Below are 18,515 nucleotides of genomic sequence, written 5' to 3'. Positions count from 1 at the left end.
ATATTGGCAAACCAAATTCAACAACATGTTAAAGGATCATAGACCATGATTGAGTAGGATTTACTCCTGGGATGCAAGATAGTTTAGTGAGCAAATGAATAAATTGTTCTCTTTGAAATGGTTAATTTTATGTTATGTGAACTTTATCTCAGTAAAAGAAAAATTTAAGGTTGTGGAAATGCTCCATATTGAATGAGAATAAAGAAACATGACAGCTAAATGGAATATTGAGCTTAGAATGAATCCTGATGGTAGGGGAAAAGCTCCAAAGAATAACATTGAGTCAGTGGACAAAATTGGAATACAAATGTAAGATTAGACTTCAAGTATTGCAACATGTTTAATTTACTGAGGATGATAACCATACTGTGGTTAGGAAGACATTATCTTTATTCTTACAAAAAACACACTGAAGTATTTAGGGGTAAATGTCGTGATGTGTACATTCACATGGCTTAGAAAAATGTGTGTGTGTTTGTAGAAAGAGTCAGGGCATGCTAGCACATAAGTACAAATGTTAAAGCAAGTGGAGCAAAATTTTACCATTAGGTGAATCATTGTGAAGGGTAGATGGGTGCTCTGTTCACTATTCTTGCAACTTTTCTGTAAGCTTTAAATTATTCCCCCCCCAAAAAAAATGTTTAATGTATCTATGATCCAGTTTAACAAATGTAGCATCATAGATATAGTTGAAATTTCCTGTGTATGCCTTCTCATCCCAGAGATGTATACTATCCCGAATTTGGTATTTTTTAGTCCCAGATATATCTTTATATTTTGACTGTATGTTTGTATATACCTGAACAATATATAGTAGCATTTTGTATGGTTTTAAACAATATATAAATGCTGTCATTCTATAGCATCACTTTATGCCTTACTTTCCTCATTCGATATTATATTTGGGAGAGTTATTCATGTTGATATATGTAGCACTAACTCTCTTATTTTCACTGCTGTAAAGGTATCCCAAAAGTCTTAGTGATGTTTTAATCTATCTTAAATTCACAAGTATAAATGTTACAGACCTACCCCCAAAAACTTGAAAATTGTATTTAAATTTCTTTATAATTATTTCATTTTATAAATTTTGTTTTTTTTTCAACATCTTTATTGGAGTATAATTGCTTTTCATTTTTTGTTTCAGTCAACATTTGCCATCTTCAATCAGAGGAAGTTTAATTTATAGTATGATTTTACTATAATTTATTCTTCATTCTTACATTTAGGATGTGCCCACCTTTTTCATTGTTTAAATACTTCTACAACGTACCTTTTTGTACCTTATCTTCTTGAGTACATGTGAGAGAATTTCTGTGATAAATAACTCATAATGGAATTACTAAAATTACTGTAATAACTAGGTGGTAAGGTATATGCATCTTAAGTTTCTTTATATTCCTCACAGCAGTATGTATGATAGTTCCTTTCCCTGCCATCCTCATAAAAACTTAGAATTGTTAGGCTTTGATTTTGGCTATTGTAGTAGGTTTAATATCATACCTCATGAATTTATTAGGTTGAATTTTTCTGATTATTAGAAGTTTTGGAGCTTCTTTTCATGTTTATCATTTTGATTTCTTCTTTTGTAAATTGTAAATTCATATTATTCTCTTACGTTGCTTTTTCCTTGTTGATTTTAGTGGGGATTTTTAAAGTTGTCAACAATGTGCTATTTCCAAGAAGTAAAGAAAGGTTGATGTAAAAAGGTGGAAAAAAGATACACCAGGAAAATTTCAATAACAAAACTGGTATGGTTATGTTAACATCAGACAAATGGACTTTAAAAGGGAAAAATGTTATTAGAACAATGCCAAGCATCTAAAACAGAAATTTAAGTACAGACCTTGGAGATTAAGTTGAAAAGAAGGTAATAGTGTATTTCCAAACAACTAATATATTCAATGAGTGTTACACTGATTAGACAAAACTGAAAGTTTGGGAAAGAAATACCCTTAGGCTCTATGGAATTTATAGTTTAACCAAATATTTTTCTTCAGAGGTTTTTAAAATATTGGCTTTTTCATTCCATGTCATTCTAAGTCTTTGTTGGCAGCACATGTAAAATAAATGCATGCATTTGGTAAGCATTTGCTCTTTGTGTTTTCAGGAATTCAGAATGTCCTCAGCCTCTTCTGTGCAGTCCTCACAGAAAATAAGGTTCTCTTCCATTCTGCAAGTTTCCAGAGACTTAGTGATGCTTGTAGAGCCCTGGAATCATTAATGTTTCCTCTTAAATATAGGTGAGAGTTTTTATTTGGTATCTTTATTTATTCCCAAATCATGCATTACTTATCGATGATCAGTCAAAACATCATAGCACGACAGTTTTGAACGACAAGGGCATATGTTACAAAGTTACATTGTTATAGGAGTCATTATTCTGATAGGAATTAGCCTGGAATTTGGAACTTTTCCAAGTTGTCTATTATTGAGTGGTGATTTATTTCATGAAAAAATAATTAATTTGAATAGTATTGTCAGCAACATTTAATTCCCTTTGAATATAGTAGGAGATAAAAGTCTTAAGATAGTACTGTCTGATTATTTACTATTAAGGAATTATTATTAATTTGAAGGGTTATAGTGTATTATGGTTTTATTTTTTAAAGAGCCCTTTTTTAGATATATACTAAAGTATGTATAAATGATATGTCTGGGATTTGCTTCAAATAATATGGTAGGGAAGAGAACAAAAATGGGTAGAAATATGTATGTGGCCATGCATTGGTGATTGTCAAAACTGAATTAGATACATGGGGCTTTATTTTCCTTTTTTCTCTCTATTTTGAGGGGGGGAGAGGGACGTTAATTTTTCATAATAAAAAGTAAGAAATAAAACAATCTAAGCAAGTGATGACTGAGAGTGCTGTAAGTAGAATATTTTAATACTCTTTTTATCCATTTGGTAATCACAATATCTAGGAAACTTAAGTTTATACAAACTAGAAAAAATTTAGACAGTCTACAGATTTTATTAAAAAATTTTTTTAACCTATGTGCTTTTCTTAACTCCTGGATAAGAGAGCATACTAAACCTTTGTTTTTGTACCTTGCCATTCTTATTGAATACAAAAATCAAGTATAGAAAATGGAATTTGAATGATTGTTTTATATAGACAAATAAACCATCATCAATATTGAGGGAACAGACCAATCAGGGAGTGAGTATTACCACCTGATGTCAGATTGCTGTGTAAGGAAAAATTATTTCAAGCAAGTTTGAACAACCTAAAGAGACTGCTTGCCTAGGGGTAAGGGATAAAGAAGCTGCCCTTGTTTACTTTATATCTTGTTATATTGGATCATATCTTTCACATGAAGATTTTTTTGAAATCATTTTTCTCCAAGAATTTAATATTAACAACCCTGAGAATATTATTGATAATTTCTAAACATAGGTAATCTAAAATTCACACAGCATAAAAATGAAAGAAAGGTATGTTATATGACCGAAGAACAAATATATCTCATGTATATTTTTATTATTTCCAGTTATCCTTATATTCCTATTCTCCCGGCTCAGCTACTGGAAGTTCTGAGTTCCCCAACACCTTTCATTATTGGAGTACATTCTGTCTTTAAAACTGATGTTCATGAGCTTGTAAGTATTCATCTTTATTTTTATTTTATTTTATTTTTTTAACATATATATTGGAGTATAATTGCATTACAGTGGTGTGTTAGTTTCTGCTTTATAACAAAGTGAATCAGCTATACATATATCCCCATATCTCCTCCCTCTTGTGTCTCCCTCCCACCCTCCCTATCCCACCCGTCTAGATTGTCAAAAAGCACCGAGCTGATCTCCCTGTGCTATGCAGCTGCTTCCAACTAGCTGTCTGTTTTACATTTGGTAGTGTATATATGCCCATGCCATTCTCTCACTTTGTCCCAGCTTACCCTTCACCCTCCCCACGTCCTCACATCCATTCTCTACGTCTGCATCTTTATTTCTGTCCTGGCCCTAGGTTCTTCAGAACCATTATTTATTTATTTATTTTTTAGATTCCATATATATGCGTTAGCATAGGGCATTTGTTTTGCTGTTTCTGACTTACTTCACTCTGTATGACAGACTCTAGATCCATTCACCTCACTACCAATAACTCAATTTCGTTTCTTTTTATGGCTGAGTAATATTCCATTGTATATATGTGCCACATCTTCTTTATCCATTCATCTGTCATTGGACACTTACGTTGCTTCCATGTCCTGGCTATTGTAAATAGAGCTGCAGTGAACACTGTGGTACATGACTCTTTTTGAATTATGGTTTTCTCAGGGTATATGCCCAGGAGTGGGATTGCTGGGTCATATGGTACTTCTGTTTTTAGTTTTGTAAGGAACCTCCATACTGTTCTCCATAGTGGCTGTATCAATTAACATTCCCACCAGCCATGCAAGAGAGTTCCCTTTTCTCCACACCCTCTCCACAATATACTGTTTGTAGATTTTTTGTTGATGGCCATTCTGACTGGTGTGAGGTTATACCTCATTGTAGTTTTGATTTGCATTTCTCTAATGATTAGTGATGTTAAGCATTCTTTCATGTGTTTGTTGGCAATCTGTATATTTTCTTTGGGGAAATGTCTGTTTAGGTCTTCTGCCCAGTTTTGGATTGGGTTCCTTGTTTTTTTGGTATTGAGCTGCTTGTAAATTTTGGAGATTAATCCTTTGTCAGTTGCTTCATTTGCAAATATTTTCTCCCATTCTGAGGGTTGTCTTTTCGTCTTGTTTATGGTTTCCTTTGCTGGGCAAAAGCTTTGAAGTTTCATTAGGTCCCATTTGTTTATTTTTGTTTTTATTTCCATTTCTCCAGGAGGTGGGTCAAAAAGGATCTTGCTGTGATTTATGTCATAGAATGTTCTGCCTATGTTTTCCTCTAAGAGTTTGATAGTGTCTGGCCTTACATTTACGTCTTTAAACCATTTTGATTTTATTTTTGTGTATGGTGTTAGGGAGTGTTCTAATTTCATCCTTTTACATGTAGCTGTCCAGTTTTCCCAGCACCACTTATTGAAGAGGCTGTCTTTTCTGCATTGTATATCTTGCCTCCTTTATCAAAGATAAGGTGGACCATATGTGCCTGGGTTTATCTCTGGGCTTTCTATCCTGTTCCATTGATCTATATTTCTGGTTTTGTGCCAGCACCATCTATCTTGATTACTATAGCTTTGTAGTGTAGTCTGAAGTCAGGGAGTCTGATTCCTCCAGCTCCGTTTTTCTTTCTCAAGATTGCTTTGGCTATTTGGGGTCTTTTGTGTTTGTATTCAATTTGTGAAATGTTTTGTTCTAGTTCTGTGAAAAATGCCATTGGTTGTTAGATAGGGATTGCATTGAATCTGTAGATTGCTTTGGGTAGTATGGTCATTTTCACAATGTTGATTCTTCCAATCCAAGAACATGGTATATCTCTCCATCTGTTGGTATCATCTTTAATTTCTTTCATCAGTGTCTTATAGTTTTCTGCATATAGGTCTTTTGTCTCCTTAGGTAGGTTTATTCCTAGGTATGTTATTCTTTTTTTTGCAGTGGTAAATGGGAGTGTTTCCTTAATTTCTCTTTCAGATTTTTCATCATTAGTGTATAGGAATGCAAGAGATTTCTGTGCATTAATTGTGTATCCTGCTACTTTACCAAATTCATTGATTAGCTCTAGTAGTTTTCTGGTGGCATCTTTAGGATACTCTATGTATAGTATCGTGTCATCTGCAAACAGTGAGAGCTTTACTTTTTATTTTCCGATTTGGATTCCTTTTATTTCTTTTACTTCTCTGATTGCTGTGGCTAAAACTTCCAAAACTATGTTGACTAATAGTGGTGAGAGTGGACAACCTTGTTTTGTTCCTGATCTTAGAGGAAATGGTTTCAGTTTTTCACCATTGAGAATGATGTTGGCTGTGGGTTTGTCATATATGGCCTTTATTATATTGAGGTAAGTTCCCTCTGTGCCTACTTTCTGGTGGGTTTTTATCATAAATCGGTGTTGAATTTTGTCAAAAGCTTTTTCTGCATCTATTGAGATGATCATATGGTTTTTCTCCTTCAATTTGTTTATTTGGTTTATCACATTGATTGATTTGCATATATTGCAAAATCCTTGCATTCCTGGGCTAAACCCCACTTGATGATGGTGTATGATCCTTTTAATGTGCTGTTGGATTCTGTTTGCTAGTATTTTGTTGAGGATTTTTCCATCTGTGTTCATCAGTGATATTGGCCTGTAGTTTTCTTTCTTTGTGACATCTTTGTCTGGTTGTGGTATCAGGGTGACGGTGGCCTTATAGAATGAGTTTGGGAGTGTTCCTCCCTCTGCTATATTGTGGAAGAGTTTGAGAAGGATAGGTGTTAGCTCTTCTCTAAATGTTTGATAGAATTCGCCTGTGAAGCCATCTGGTCCTGGGCTTTTGTTTGTTGGAAAATTTTTAATCACAGTCTCAATTTCAGTGCTTGTGATTGGTCTGTTTATGTTTTCTATTTCTTCCTGGTTGAGCCTCGGAAGGTTGTGCATTTCTAAGAATTTGTCCATTTCTTCCAGGTTGTCTATTGTATTGGCATATAATTGCTTATAGTAATCTCTCATGATCCTCTGTATTTCTGCAGTGTCAGGTGTTAGTTCTCCTTTTTCATTTCTAGTTCTGTTGGTTTGAGTCTTCTCTTTTTTTTCTTGATGAGTCTGGCTGCTGGTTTATCAATTTTGTTTATCTTCTCAAAGAACCAGCTTTTAGTTATATTGATCTTTGCTCTTGTTTTCTTCATTTCTTTTTCATTTATTTCTGATCTGATCTGTATGATTTCTTTCCTTCTGCTAACATTGGGTTTTGTTTGTTGTTCTTTCTCTAATTGCTTTAGGTGTAAGATTAGGTTGTTTATTTGAAATTTTTCTTATTTCTTGAGGTAGGATTGTATTGCTATAAACTCCCCTCTTAGATCTGCTTTTGCTTCATCGCATAGGTTTTGGGTTGTGTTTTCATTGTCATTTGTTTCTAGATATTTTTTGATTTCCTCTTTGATTTCTTCCGTGATCTCTTGGTTATTTAGTAGTGTATTGTTTAGCCTCCATGTATGTGGTTTTTTTTACAGTTTTTTTCCTGTAATTGATATCTAGTCTCATAGCGTTGTTGTCTGAAATGATATTTGATACGATTTCAGTTTTCTTAAATTTACCAAGCCTTGATTTGTGACCCAAGATATGATCTATCCTGGAGAAGTTTCCGTGAGCACTTGAGAAGAAAGTGTATTCTGTTGTTTCTGGATAGAATGTCCTATAAATATCAGTTAAGTCCATCTTGTTTAATGTATCATTTAAAGCTTATGTTTCCTTATTTATTTTCATTTTGAATGATCTGTCCATTGGTGAAAGCGGGGTGTTAAAGTCCCCTACTATGATTGTGTTAATGTCAATTTCCTCTTTTATGGCTTTAACATTTGCCTTATGTATTGAGGTGCTCCTATGTTGGGTACATATTTACAATTGTAGTATCTTCTTCTTGAATTGATCCCTTGATCATTATGTAGTGTCCTTCTCTGCCTCTTGTAATAGTCTTTATTTTAAAGTCTATTTTGTCTGATATGAGAACTGCTACTCCAGCTTCCTTTTGGTTTCCATTTGCATGGAATATCTTTTTCCATCCCCTCACTTTCAGTTTGTATGTGCCCCTAGGTCTGAAATGGATCTCTTGTGGACAGCATATATATGGGTCTTGTTTTTCTATCCATTCAGCCAGTCTATGTCTCTTGGTTGGAGCATTTAATCCATTTACTTTAAGGTAATTATCGATATGTATGTTCCTATTCCCATTTTCTTAATTGTTTTGGGTTTGTTATTGTAGGTCTTTTCCTTCTGTTGTGTTTCCTGCCTAGAGAAGTTCCTTTAGCATTTGCTGTAAAGCTGGTTTGGTGGTGCTGAATTCTCTTAGCTTTTGCTTATCTGTAAGGGTTTTAATTTCTCCATCGAATCTGAATGTGATCCTTGCTGGGTAGAGTAATCTTGGTTGTAGGTTTTTCCCTTTCATCACTTTAAATATGTCCTGCCACTCCCTTCTGGCCTGCAAAGTTTCTCCTGAAAGATCAGCTGTTAACCTTATGGGGATTCCCTTGTATGTTATTTGTTGTTTTTCTATTGCTGCTTTTAATATTTTTTCTTTGTATTTAACTTTTGATAGTTTGATTAATATGTGTCTTGGCATGTTTCTCCTTGGATTTATCCTGCATGGGACTCTCTATGCTTCCTGGACTTGATTCTTCTGGCACCCCTGCAATTCGAATGTTGGTGCGTTTTAATGTTGTCCCAGAGGTCTCTGAGGCTGTCCTGAATTCTTTTCATTCTTTTTTATTTATTCTGCTCTGTGGTAGTCATTTCCACTGTTTTATCTTCCAGGTCACTTATCCATTCTTCTGCCTCAGTTATTCTGCTATTGATTCCTTCTAGAGAATTTTTGATTTCATTTATTGTGTTGTTCATCATTGTTTGTTTGCTCTTTAGTTCCTCTAGGTCCTTGTTAAACGCTTCTTGTATTTCTTGTATTTTCTCCTTTCTATTTCCAAGATTTTGGATTATCTTTACTGTCATTACTCTGAATTCTTTCTCAGGTAGACTGCCTTTTTCCTCTTCATTTGTTTGGTCTGGTGGGTTTTTACCTTGCTCCTTCATCTGCTGTGTGTTTCTCTGTCTTCTCACTTTGCTTAACTTACTGTGTTTGGGGTCTCCTTTTCGCAGGCTGCAGGTTCATAGTTCCTGTTGTTTTTGGTGTCTGCCACCAGTGGCTAAGGTTTTTTCAGTGGTTTGTGGAGGCTTCCTGGTGGAGGGGACTGGTGCCTGTGTTCTGGTGGATAAGGCTGGATCTTGTCTTTCTGGTGGTCAGGACCACGTCCAGTTGTGTGTTTTGGGATGTATGTGACCTTATTATGATTTTAGGCAGCCTCTCTGCTAATGGGTGGGGTTGTGTTCCTGTCTTGCTAGTTGCTTGGCATAGGGGGTCCAGCACTGTAGCTTACTGGTTGTTGAGTGGAGGTGGGTCTTAGCATTGAGATGGAGATCTCTGGGAGAGCTTTCACCATTTATATTACGTGGAGCCGGGAGGTCTCTGGTGGACCAATGTCCTGAACTCGGCTCTCCCTCATCAGAGGCACCAGCCTGACACCCGGCCGGAGCACCAAGACCCTGTCAGCCACACGGCTCAGAAAGAAAGGGAGAAAAAAAGAAATAAAGAAAAATAATAATAAATGAAATAAAATACAATAAAGTTATTAAAATAAAAAATTTAAAAATTAAAAAAATTAAAAAGTAATAAAAAGAAGAAAAAAACAAGAACAGAAGAAAGAAGAGAGCAACCAAACCAAAAAAAAAATCCACCAATGATAGCAAGTGCTAAAAACTATGCAAAAAAATAAAAAGAAAAAACGGAGAGACAGAACCCTAGGCCAAATGGTAAAAGCAAAGCTCTACAGACAAAATCTCACAAAGACTCATACACATACACACTCACAAAAAGAGAAAAAGGAAAAATGTATATATGTCTTTTGGGAAGTCTGAGGTCTTCTGCCAGCATTTAGTAGTGGTTCTGTAGGAGTTGTTCCACACGTATTTCTGATGTATTTGTGGGGAGGAACGTGATCTCCACATCTTTCTCCTCTGCCATCTTGAAGGTCTCCAGTATTCACCTTTAAATTGCCGGTTATTGCAGTCAGAGATTTATCATATTTTTTTGAGTCCTGTAACATTTCAACTAATTACTATATTCGGATCTGTTGCATTACCAATAGAAAAGATTGGCTGGAAGAAAAGCATCACTCAAAAATCTAAATACATTAGATTTATTTAATGTATACATTTTTCCTTATAGAAAGTACAGGAGACTTATAAAATGAATTCATTAATGTTTTAAAATTCCCCTCTTTTTGCATGTTAAGTTTATCTTTCTGTAATCTTCATCCTATATATGAGAAAGGAAGGTAAAATTATCCATTAATTTATACTTTTGTTATGAGTGCTTTAATTTATTCATATTTCGAAATGAGGCCTGTGTTAATGCTGATTGGCTGATAACTAAAATACAGAAAGCATTTGCAAAAGAGTGAAGGGTTTTAGTGGAATACAAGTTCAGTATGAGCTCCACCATATTATTCTGTTCTCAATGCCATATGAATAAAATACCAGAGAGAGAAAGTAATGCTCTGTATTCAGCCAGCTCTGAAATAACAGGTTTATTTCTCTGTACTGCACTTTAAGAGGGACTGTAACAAAATAATGGGCTTCAGAGAAGGACATCTAGGATGTCAAGAGTTTGGAAACTATTTTGTGAGGCCCTAAGGAAATTTTCTCAGGTAATAACTTAATGTTATTTGATAGCTAAAGATGAATATTTAAGTAGCTGTCATAGAAAAAAAGGTTAGAGACTGAAATAGAATCAGTGGGTATAGTGGATATGAAAACAAATTTCTCCTCAGTATAAGAGTTTTCAGCTAAATAGAGCTGCCCAATGATGAGACTTGGTTTCCTTATGTGAGGAGTATACTCTCAGGTAGTGTAAGTAGAGTGCAAGGAACAGGTTGCGTGACACTTTTCAGGGAGTTTAAGAAAAATGCTTCACTGAAAGGTTGGGCTATATGACATCTGTGATCCACAAATCCTGAAAAGTTGTAATTCTAATTTTGTTTTAGTTTTAAATGCCAGCAAAGAGGTAAGCTCTGTAGGTACTTTTACGTAATTACAGTTGTAATCAAACCATAGGTGTTATGTAAACTGACAAAACACCATTCTACATTGCAGTTATAAACAGGACCCTTATTCATATATTAATCATTCTTTCTAACCTTATATATTGATATCTAGTTCCTGTTTAACTTTGATATCACCATATAAAAATCTGTGTAAATCAGTAATCATTAAGTAAAACCTCATTAGTACTAATTAGAAACACACTCATCTATCTGGTTTGTAGGTAATTTTTTCCCACTGAATATAAACTGTCCCTGGAAGTTAGACAAACCAAGTGCTGACAAAAGTAAATTTCTTAATTTTTTATTGAATAAATTAGAATTAATTTTAATCCTATTATCAACATAATAACTTCAAAAAATTTTGGCTAGTTTCTCTATTACATTTTTACATGTTATTTTATTTTATTTATTTTTTTGCCATGCAAAATTATCCCCATTTATTGTGGTTCAACTGCAGACTCTATTGCCTCTGGTGAAGGCACGCAGCAAGTTCTTTTCATAAATAATATCCTTCAGGACGGCCCCTTCCTGTTTTACACAGAATTGTCTTAGAACTTGGGGCCAAAGTAATTAAAAAGCAAGCCAATGACAAACAAAGACTCCTGAGGCCAGTGGTACTAAACTCACAGGCCAGAAGGGGGGACCCTGTGACCTCTCCAGGAGCTGCCTATTCAAAAGCTGACAAAATGTAATCTCTAAATACAAAATTCCAATTATCAAAAACAAATAGTAGTTAAGCTTTAGCTACAGTAGGTACTTCCTCTTGGAACAGAGAACTGTCTCACACACCAGAAGGTAAAGGGTGACGCAAAATCCCATCTGCTGGTCAAGCCAAGTGCCTGTTCAAGAGGCTGGGGACAGGGCTGAAGGAAGAAGGCAGCCATCAGCAAAGACCCCACCAGCCAAGCAAGTGGTCCCCTCCGAGGGCACAGTCTCTCGTGATGCCAGGTGTCCCAACCTGGACCTCAGCACATGGGTTACCCACTGGGGTCACATAATCTTCCTAATGATGTGATTCTGCCAAAACGCACATTTTTTTCTTGACCAAAGACTCTGATTTGGCAAACTAAATCCTAGCTTGGTGCTTGCCCCTTCACAGGGACATGATTCAGATCCTTATGTAAACACCGCAAGAACAGCTAATGGAATCAGAGCGCTGAGCTCTCATTTATGACACAAACTATTGAGATGACATTCTTGATTCATGTCACTTTCAGAGATTGTGGTCACTAAAAAAGCGCTTCAGAACACTTCATTCCTTCCTACTAAATGCAGAAATGTGCTGAGATAGGCATCACCAGCAACTTCTCTTGTTTTTAAACGCTTAAAAACAAAAGGGTTTTCCAACCATAAGCCAGTCCTCATGTATCCTGCATCCCCTAAGGGGGACTGAGGCATAACACAGACAACTACAAAATATGCCCTAGAAAAATGCAAGACCCTCATAAAACCAACATCTCCCCACCAAACATCCCACTAAGTCAGCAGAGAAGTGGTGAAGGCTTATCAGAAAACACAAAATGAGTATTAGAGAAATAGAGCTTGAAACACTGAACATGATTTCCTCATGATCCTTCTCGCAGCCGTGCGTCCTCTCCTCCTTGCTGCTCCAAAAGGAGGGATGCCCCACTCCGGCAAGGGAAGAAGGAGCCCAGGAGACAGCGGCCATCCTTCCCTCTGGATCCGGGCACATGCCAACTCTGACTTACGGGTCAGAGAATTAGGTTCTAAGAATTCAATGCTAATTGCAGTAGTTTTGCACTGGGGAACGTTTGCCAGAATTGCACACAGCCATGGGGCTGACCAGAAAGCTGAGTCCATCTTTGTGGCTGGAGATGTTTTCAGTAACCCTCGCACTCCTCTGCTCCACTCCTGCACCAGTCCTGTGCCTACCTGAGCAGTGGAATTAAAGCAGTGGAACCAATCCCCCCTCAGCTGGGTTATACTTTCACTGGTTGTCAGAAGTTTCTGGTACTGCTTGGGGGAGGAGAGGAGGACTGGCAGAACATTCTGCCCTGCTTGCTAGACTCTGCATGTCATAATGGTACAACGTGTATGAGTTTGGGTAGCTCTGCCGGCTGTACTGGAAGTGATCTGTCAAGATGTTGTTGCGGCCGTACTGATAGTGCCCGTGCTGGGGGAAGAGGATGCTGTTGTGGGGCTTCTCTAGCGGCCTCCGATGATGCTCCTTACTGCTCAGGTCCCCTGTCGTGACAGGGAGGGCTTCCGGGCTTGCTGATTCGTATCTTACTTGGTCTTATTGCACAGAAAGACCCCCAGGATGGCCGTCATCGTGCCCAGGACGTTGGTGCTGGTGACCGGGTTTCGCAGCATGATCAGGGGCACCGTGATGACCATGATTCTTTTGGTGGCATTGGCAACCGAGTAGCTCAGAGGGCTGATGAAGTTGAGGATGCTGAAGGCAATGATGTTCTGGGCAAAGTTACAGAAGCTGCTGACAGCCAGGAGCAGAAGCATCCAAGGCCACTGGGACACATAGGTCAGGTCGCTGCTGACCAGGAAAGCTCAGAGGTCCACCAGGACCCACGTGGGGATCATATAAAAGACAGCATGGCAGCCCAAGATGTTCCGCAGCTGGAGATGGTGGATCCTTGACTCTCGTAATACCTTTTCAGAGAAAATATTCTGAAGTGAGAAGCACAGTGTGGCAGCAGGGGCGCTGACAAGCCCCCACATGTCGAAGGACAACTTGGTGACCGTGGCCAGCAGGACGCCTCTGATGATGGGGATGAGTGACAGGTACACCTTGGTGCTCTGTTTCTCCATGATGATCCAGGACAGGAGGACCACCCAGATGGGCATGGTGGCCTTGATGGTGTGCGCGTAGGACACGGGCACCTTCCAGATGCTGATGTGCGCAGACACTGACACGAAGTACTTGCCGAAGGCAAGCGGCAGCACGTAACGCGGTTAGAAGCGCGGCGGCCACAGGCGGCTGGGCTGCTGATGCGGATGGGGCCCAGGGCACAAGAAAAGCGGCACCAGGGGCACGCACCAGGCACAGAGCAGAGGCGGGAGACCCGTGCACAGCGCCAGGATATGGCACAGCGACAGGGTTACGGGGAATGGGAAGGCGCTCTGGGTCACCTTGTTGACCACACTGCCGCCCGCGCTCAGCGCGTAACGCAGCAGGCCGAGCGCCGCCACCCGCGCCCTCGCGCACCCCGCCACCTCCGCTCCGCGGCTCCCAGGCCCCCTGCGCCCCCTACCTGTTACTTTAAAACAGACTTTGTAAATGCTAAAAATCAGCTTCTTTCTTAACTACCTAAACAGTACCATTTTGATGTATACTAATTGCTTTGCTTGTTAACTCTTATAATGATTACTGTATTATTTAGCATATGGCTTAACTACTGTAATAAAGCATGCAAAATACAATGGCTAAAACAAAATGGAATTTTATTTAGCGCTCATGCAGCAGTTTGTAGATAGAAGTGTTCCATTATGTCAGACCAGTTTGCTCCATGAACTCATTCAAGGTCCAAACTTCTTTGCTTCTTGTTCCTCCACTAGAATCCACTTAGGCATTGTCATCCTCTGAACGTTCAGGGTTTGGTTACTGCCAGTTCATAGTTTCAGCTATGGGAAGGGGAAAGAAACGATAGGAGGGCCTTACATCCCCTCTGTTTTGAGTGCCTGGGAGTGTGCACATCACTTTTCATGTTCCATTGGCAGAAACTTAGTCACACACCATACCTAATTTCAGAGGAAGCTGGGAGATATACAGTAGCTGGGAAGCCAATCTAGAAATACATTTTATTAATTACAGATTAATTTTTTTTGTCTTCTTCAGTTAGATGTAATCATAGCTGATTTGGATGGAGGCACTATTAAAATTCCTGAATGTATTCATCTCTCTTCCCTTCCGGAACCACTTCTACATCAGACTCAAGCTGCTCTTTCTTTGGTATGATATATTTTTATAGTAATTTTCTCTTGATTTAAATCTAAACTAAGATAATTGGATATCATTTATTGACAGTGTAATTACTTAAAAAAGAGATATCTTCTTAAAACATGAATATATTCTCATATAATGTTAGAATAAGATTATTTATTAGATATTATCTAAAGAATATACTTTGAATCCTAACTGAATATTTGTTCTACATTCATTTTTTCACTCAGCATACTTATTTAGTAGTTACTATATACTGAATACTGTGCTAGGTATTGGAAACACACCTGTGAAAACAAGACCAGACTATGCCTCGAAATCCCTGAATCTCCTAACATCCCTCATTAGAAGCTAGCACCTGTTCCTTTTCCTTCGCCTTCCTTATTGACATCTCATTTCTCTTTGGTAGGTGTGCTTCTTGCAAAACAGTGCGATAACAACTGGTCAGTGTTTCCAAGTTACTACAAAAAAGATGTAACCTAGTGATAGATTAAATGTCCAGCATTCTGTGCAGTGAAGCTTTAAGAAATATTGTGACTTGGGTGTTTCTCATTGAAACAAATTTAATTTTTTGTCAACCTTTGTTTATTTTTAAAAGTACAGTATTTTATTTTACTGACATTTTAGGTGCCCATTTATCCATCATCAGAAATTTGAAACTTAGAAATTTTGCATTCCCTTTCAAGCCATTACTAGAACTAAGACCTTCATATTCTTCTTGAATAGTATTCCAGTCTGAGCTGTTTAAAATCTTTTTTTTTTTTCCCCCTTAAACAGGAACTTAGGAACTCAGAAGTCTAGGATTACCAGGAGGGATTTATTCTCAGAAATTTCCAAATTTGTGTTAGTCCTTATGTTGTTATAGTGGATTCTATGGAATGGGAACATTTAGAGAAGACTGACTTTTCCTAATATAATTTGTAATCTGGGATACTAGGTGTGATAGAGTAAAAAGCAACTAGTTTAGGACTTGGGAGAACTAAATTCCAGTCTACATCCTGCCACTTGATATTTTGAGCAAATCACATTACATCTCTAGGCCTCTGTTTCCTAGTCTTTATCAATAGGATGAATGTTTTATACAAAGGATGACAAATGACTGTTTCCCAGAGTGAAGTATTGAGATGATTTGGGGTGGTATGTGGCAACTTTTTTTATTTTAATAATTATGTATTATAATGTTTACTAAAAATAGCATACAAAACCTGTGACTTCACAGATGGTATCATCTAAGAAAATACTAGATTTAAAGAGATAAGATAATTTAAAGACATTTTAAAGAAAAATATTAGCTAAATAATTGCATCAGTTGTATATGGATATAGCAAAAGCTGAGAAGGTAGTATTTGAGTGATTGAAAAAAGTTTTATGTTTCTAGAAAATTAAATAAGTTTTAAAATCTTATGTATGATTACTTAATGATATTTTTAATTATGCAGGAATTAAGTACCAAAATTAACAAAGATTAAGATTTTAGTTCTTAAATCAGTGGCTCTTGGTAGAGGTTCTGCCGCACACTGGTAAACCTTAACCTACAACACCTGTGCCACCAAGTTTAATCAGTGAATAAAATTCATTTCTGATAAAACTGAGTATGCCTATTTATGTAGTTTTCAAGCACTATGGTGGATTATGTACTACAGTGTACATGAGAACATAGTATACTGGCAAAATAGGACCAAAAAGAAATCACATTTGATGGACTGTGTGGGAGGTTCGACACACAAGTATATGAGCTTCATTTGGTCAGTAAATAATTGTAATCAAATGGTTACACAGTACTCCAACTGTATAATAATCATGGATAATTTTATAGACATGAAGATTTTATTATACTGTAGTAATGATTTGGTGATTGGATTGTAAATATTATCGATATTTTGGTGTTGTGCATAAGTGTTGTTTTGAGTCCTTTGGTCTATTGTAAGTATATTACGAAATGCTGAGTATTTGAAAATGATTCTGCAAAGACAAAAATTTGCTACATAATGATACAGAGTTATTTTTTTCTTTTAAGTCCTGCATGGACCTTTCCCACCTGCTCCCCAACCTGCTTTCCTTCAAAGCCTAACACAGATGTTAGTTACCTTCTTTTTTAATTTTCCCTAGGTTGAATTAATTATACTTTATATTCATATATTACTATTTTATATATTTATAATACTTGTCACATTGTGTTATACTGTTACCCCTCTGGACTGTGAGGTTCATAAATTTATTTCCTTTCTCCTCAGTATTTTAATTAATTAACGAATTAATTTTTAATTACACTAAGAAACATAAAAACAAATGCTTAAGATTTTCAACTGTAGAGACAAATAACTCTGCCTTAGACCATTCTGTTCCCAGAAGTGACTACTGTTTTACAGTTTAGTGTGTATTTCAGAACTTTACATTTTCATTTATATATATATCAGTGCATGTACATATATAGATTTAGGATTTATTTTGTTTTATATTCAAATAAATGAAATCACACTATGTGTGTTTTTCTAGAACGTGGGTTTTTTTAAATAATTTATTTATTATTTATTTATTAATTTTTGGCTGCATTGGATCTCTGTTGCTGCATGCTGGCTTTCTCTAGTTCCAGCAAGTGGGGGCTACTCTTTGTTGCGGTGCGCGGGCTTCTCATTGCAGTGGCTTCTCTTGTTGTGGAGCACAGGCTCTAGGCGCACAGCCTTCAGTAGTTGTGGCGTGCAGGCTCAGTAGTTGTGGCTCGCAGGCTCTAGAGTGCAGGCTCAGTAGTTGTGGCACATGGGCTTAGTTGCTCCGCAGCACATGGGATCCTCCCGGACCAGGGCTCAAACCTGTGTCCCCTGCATTGACATGCAGATTCTTAACCATTGGACCACCAGGGAAGTCCCTAGAACATGTTGGGGTTTTTTTGTTTTGTTTTGTTTTGTTTCGTTTTTGTGGTATGCGGACCTCTCACTGCTGTGGCCTCTCCCGTTGCGGAGCACAGGCTCCGGACGCGCAGGCTCAGCGGCCATGGCCCACGGGCCTAACCGCTCTGTGGCATGTGAGATCCTCCATACTGGGGCACGAACCCGCGTCCCCTGCATCGACAGGTGGACTCTCAACCACTGTGCCACCAGGGAAGCCCTAGAACATGTTTTTTAATTAAATGTTTTTTCTTGCTTTTCACATAGTACAGACAGAGCTGCCTCAGCTAACTCATTGTATTTCATGGAGGGAATATATTGTAATTCATGTACTGACACTTTTTCATCTTAATGCCCCAGGTAGATCAAATAATAGATTTTATTGATATTATGATCTTTTACGTAACAAAGCTTCTTTGCTTTAGATTCTACACCCAGATTTGGAAGTAGCAGATCATGCTTTTCCCCCTCCACGAACAGCTTTATCCCACTCAAAAATGCTGGTAAGAAGTTTAATATTTAAATTTGATGTTTTTAAAAAGAGTTGCTTTTCTTTGTATGTTTTTCAAAGAAGCTGAGTATAGTGAGAGTTAGATGGACAGCCTAGTAAAGGTGTGCCAAATTAGAAATTAGGAGAATTGTCACTGACTGACCTTGTGACCTGCTCAAGGAGAAGCCTCAGGCAGTACACTGACTGGGAGGGGAGTAAGCTAAGACTGTTGCTCTGAGGAGGCATGAGTAAGTATGGGACAAAAAATCAGAACCTAGATTAGAGCCTGAAAAAGTGTGCCAAGCATCAAAAGGGTCAGGCAAGGATAAAAAAGGGAAGCTTACAAAAAATGGAAACACAGATTATTAGTTACAGGAGAGAATTAAGTTTAAGGAGTGAGTGGATGAATGTAGCTCCAAATGGAAGCCATAGAAGAGTGAATATATAACAGAGACCCTTTTTTTATTTTGATTAATGCATTTCTTAGAGATGAGCT

General features: G+C 37.4%; 1 protein-coding gene across 7 annotated transcripts in view; it reads left to right on the top strand.

Annotated features, from left to right (window-relative positions):
* SBF2 (SET binding factor 2) overlaps positions 1-18,515 on the top strand; it is a 474,973-nt gene that overhangs the window by 249,955 nt on the left and 206,503 nt on the right. For 6 of the 7 annotated variants that reach the window (XM_082626802.1, XM_082626803.1, XM_082626801.1 and 3 more), the window contains 4 exons: positions 2,111-2,243; positions 3,496-3,604; positions 14,540-14,653; positions 17,955-18,032. In XM_082626802.1, coding sequence (XP_082482928.1) covers positions 2,111-2,243; positions 3,496-3,604; positions 14,540-14,653; positions 17,955-18,032 — 434 coding nt within the window. Of the gene's footprint in view, positions 1-2,110; positions 2,244-3,495; positions 3,605-12,993; positions 13,958-14,539; positions 14,654-17,954; positions 18,033-18,515 lie in introns of those variants that run through there. The other variant, XM_082626807.1, reaches the window with a different exon arrangement.

This window comes from Mesoplodon mirus (assembly GCF_964341445.2).
Source record: "Mesoplodon mirus genome assembly, chromosome: 7".
In the NCBI taxonomy this organism is placed as follows: Eukaryota; Metazoa; Chordata; class Mammalia; order Artiodactyla; family Ziphiidae; genus Mesoplodon; species Mesoplodon mirus.
The sequence above is the reverse complement of the archived record's forward strand: the minus strand, read 5'-3'. Positions and strand labels throughout refer to the sequence as shown.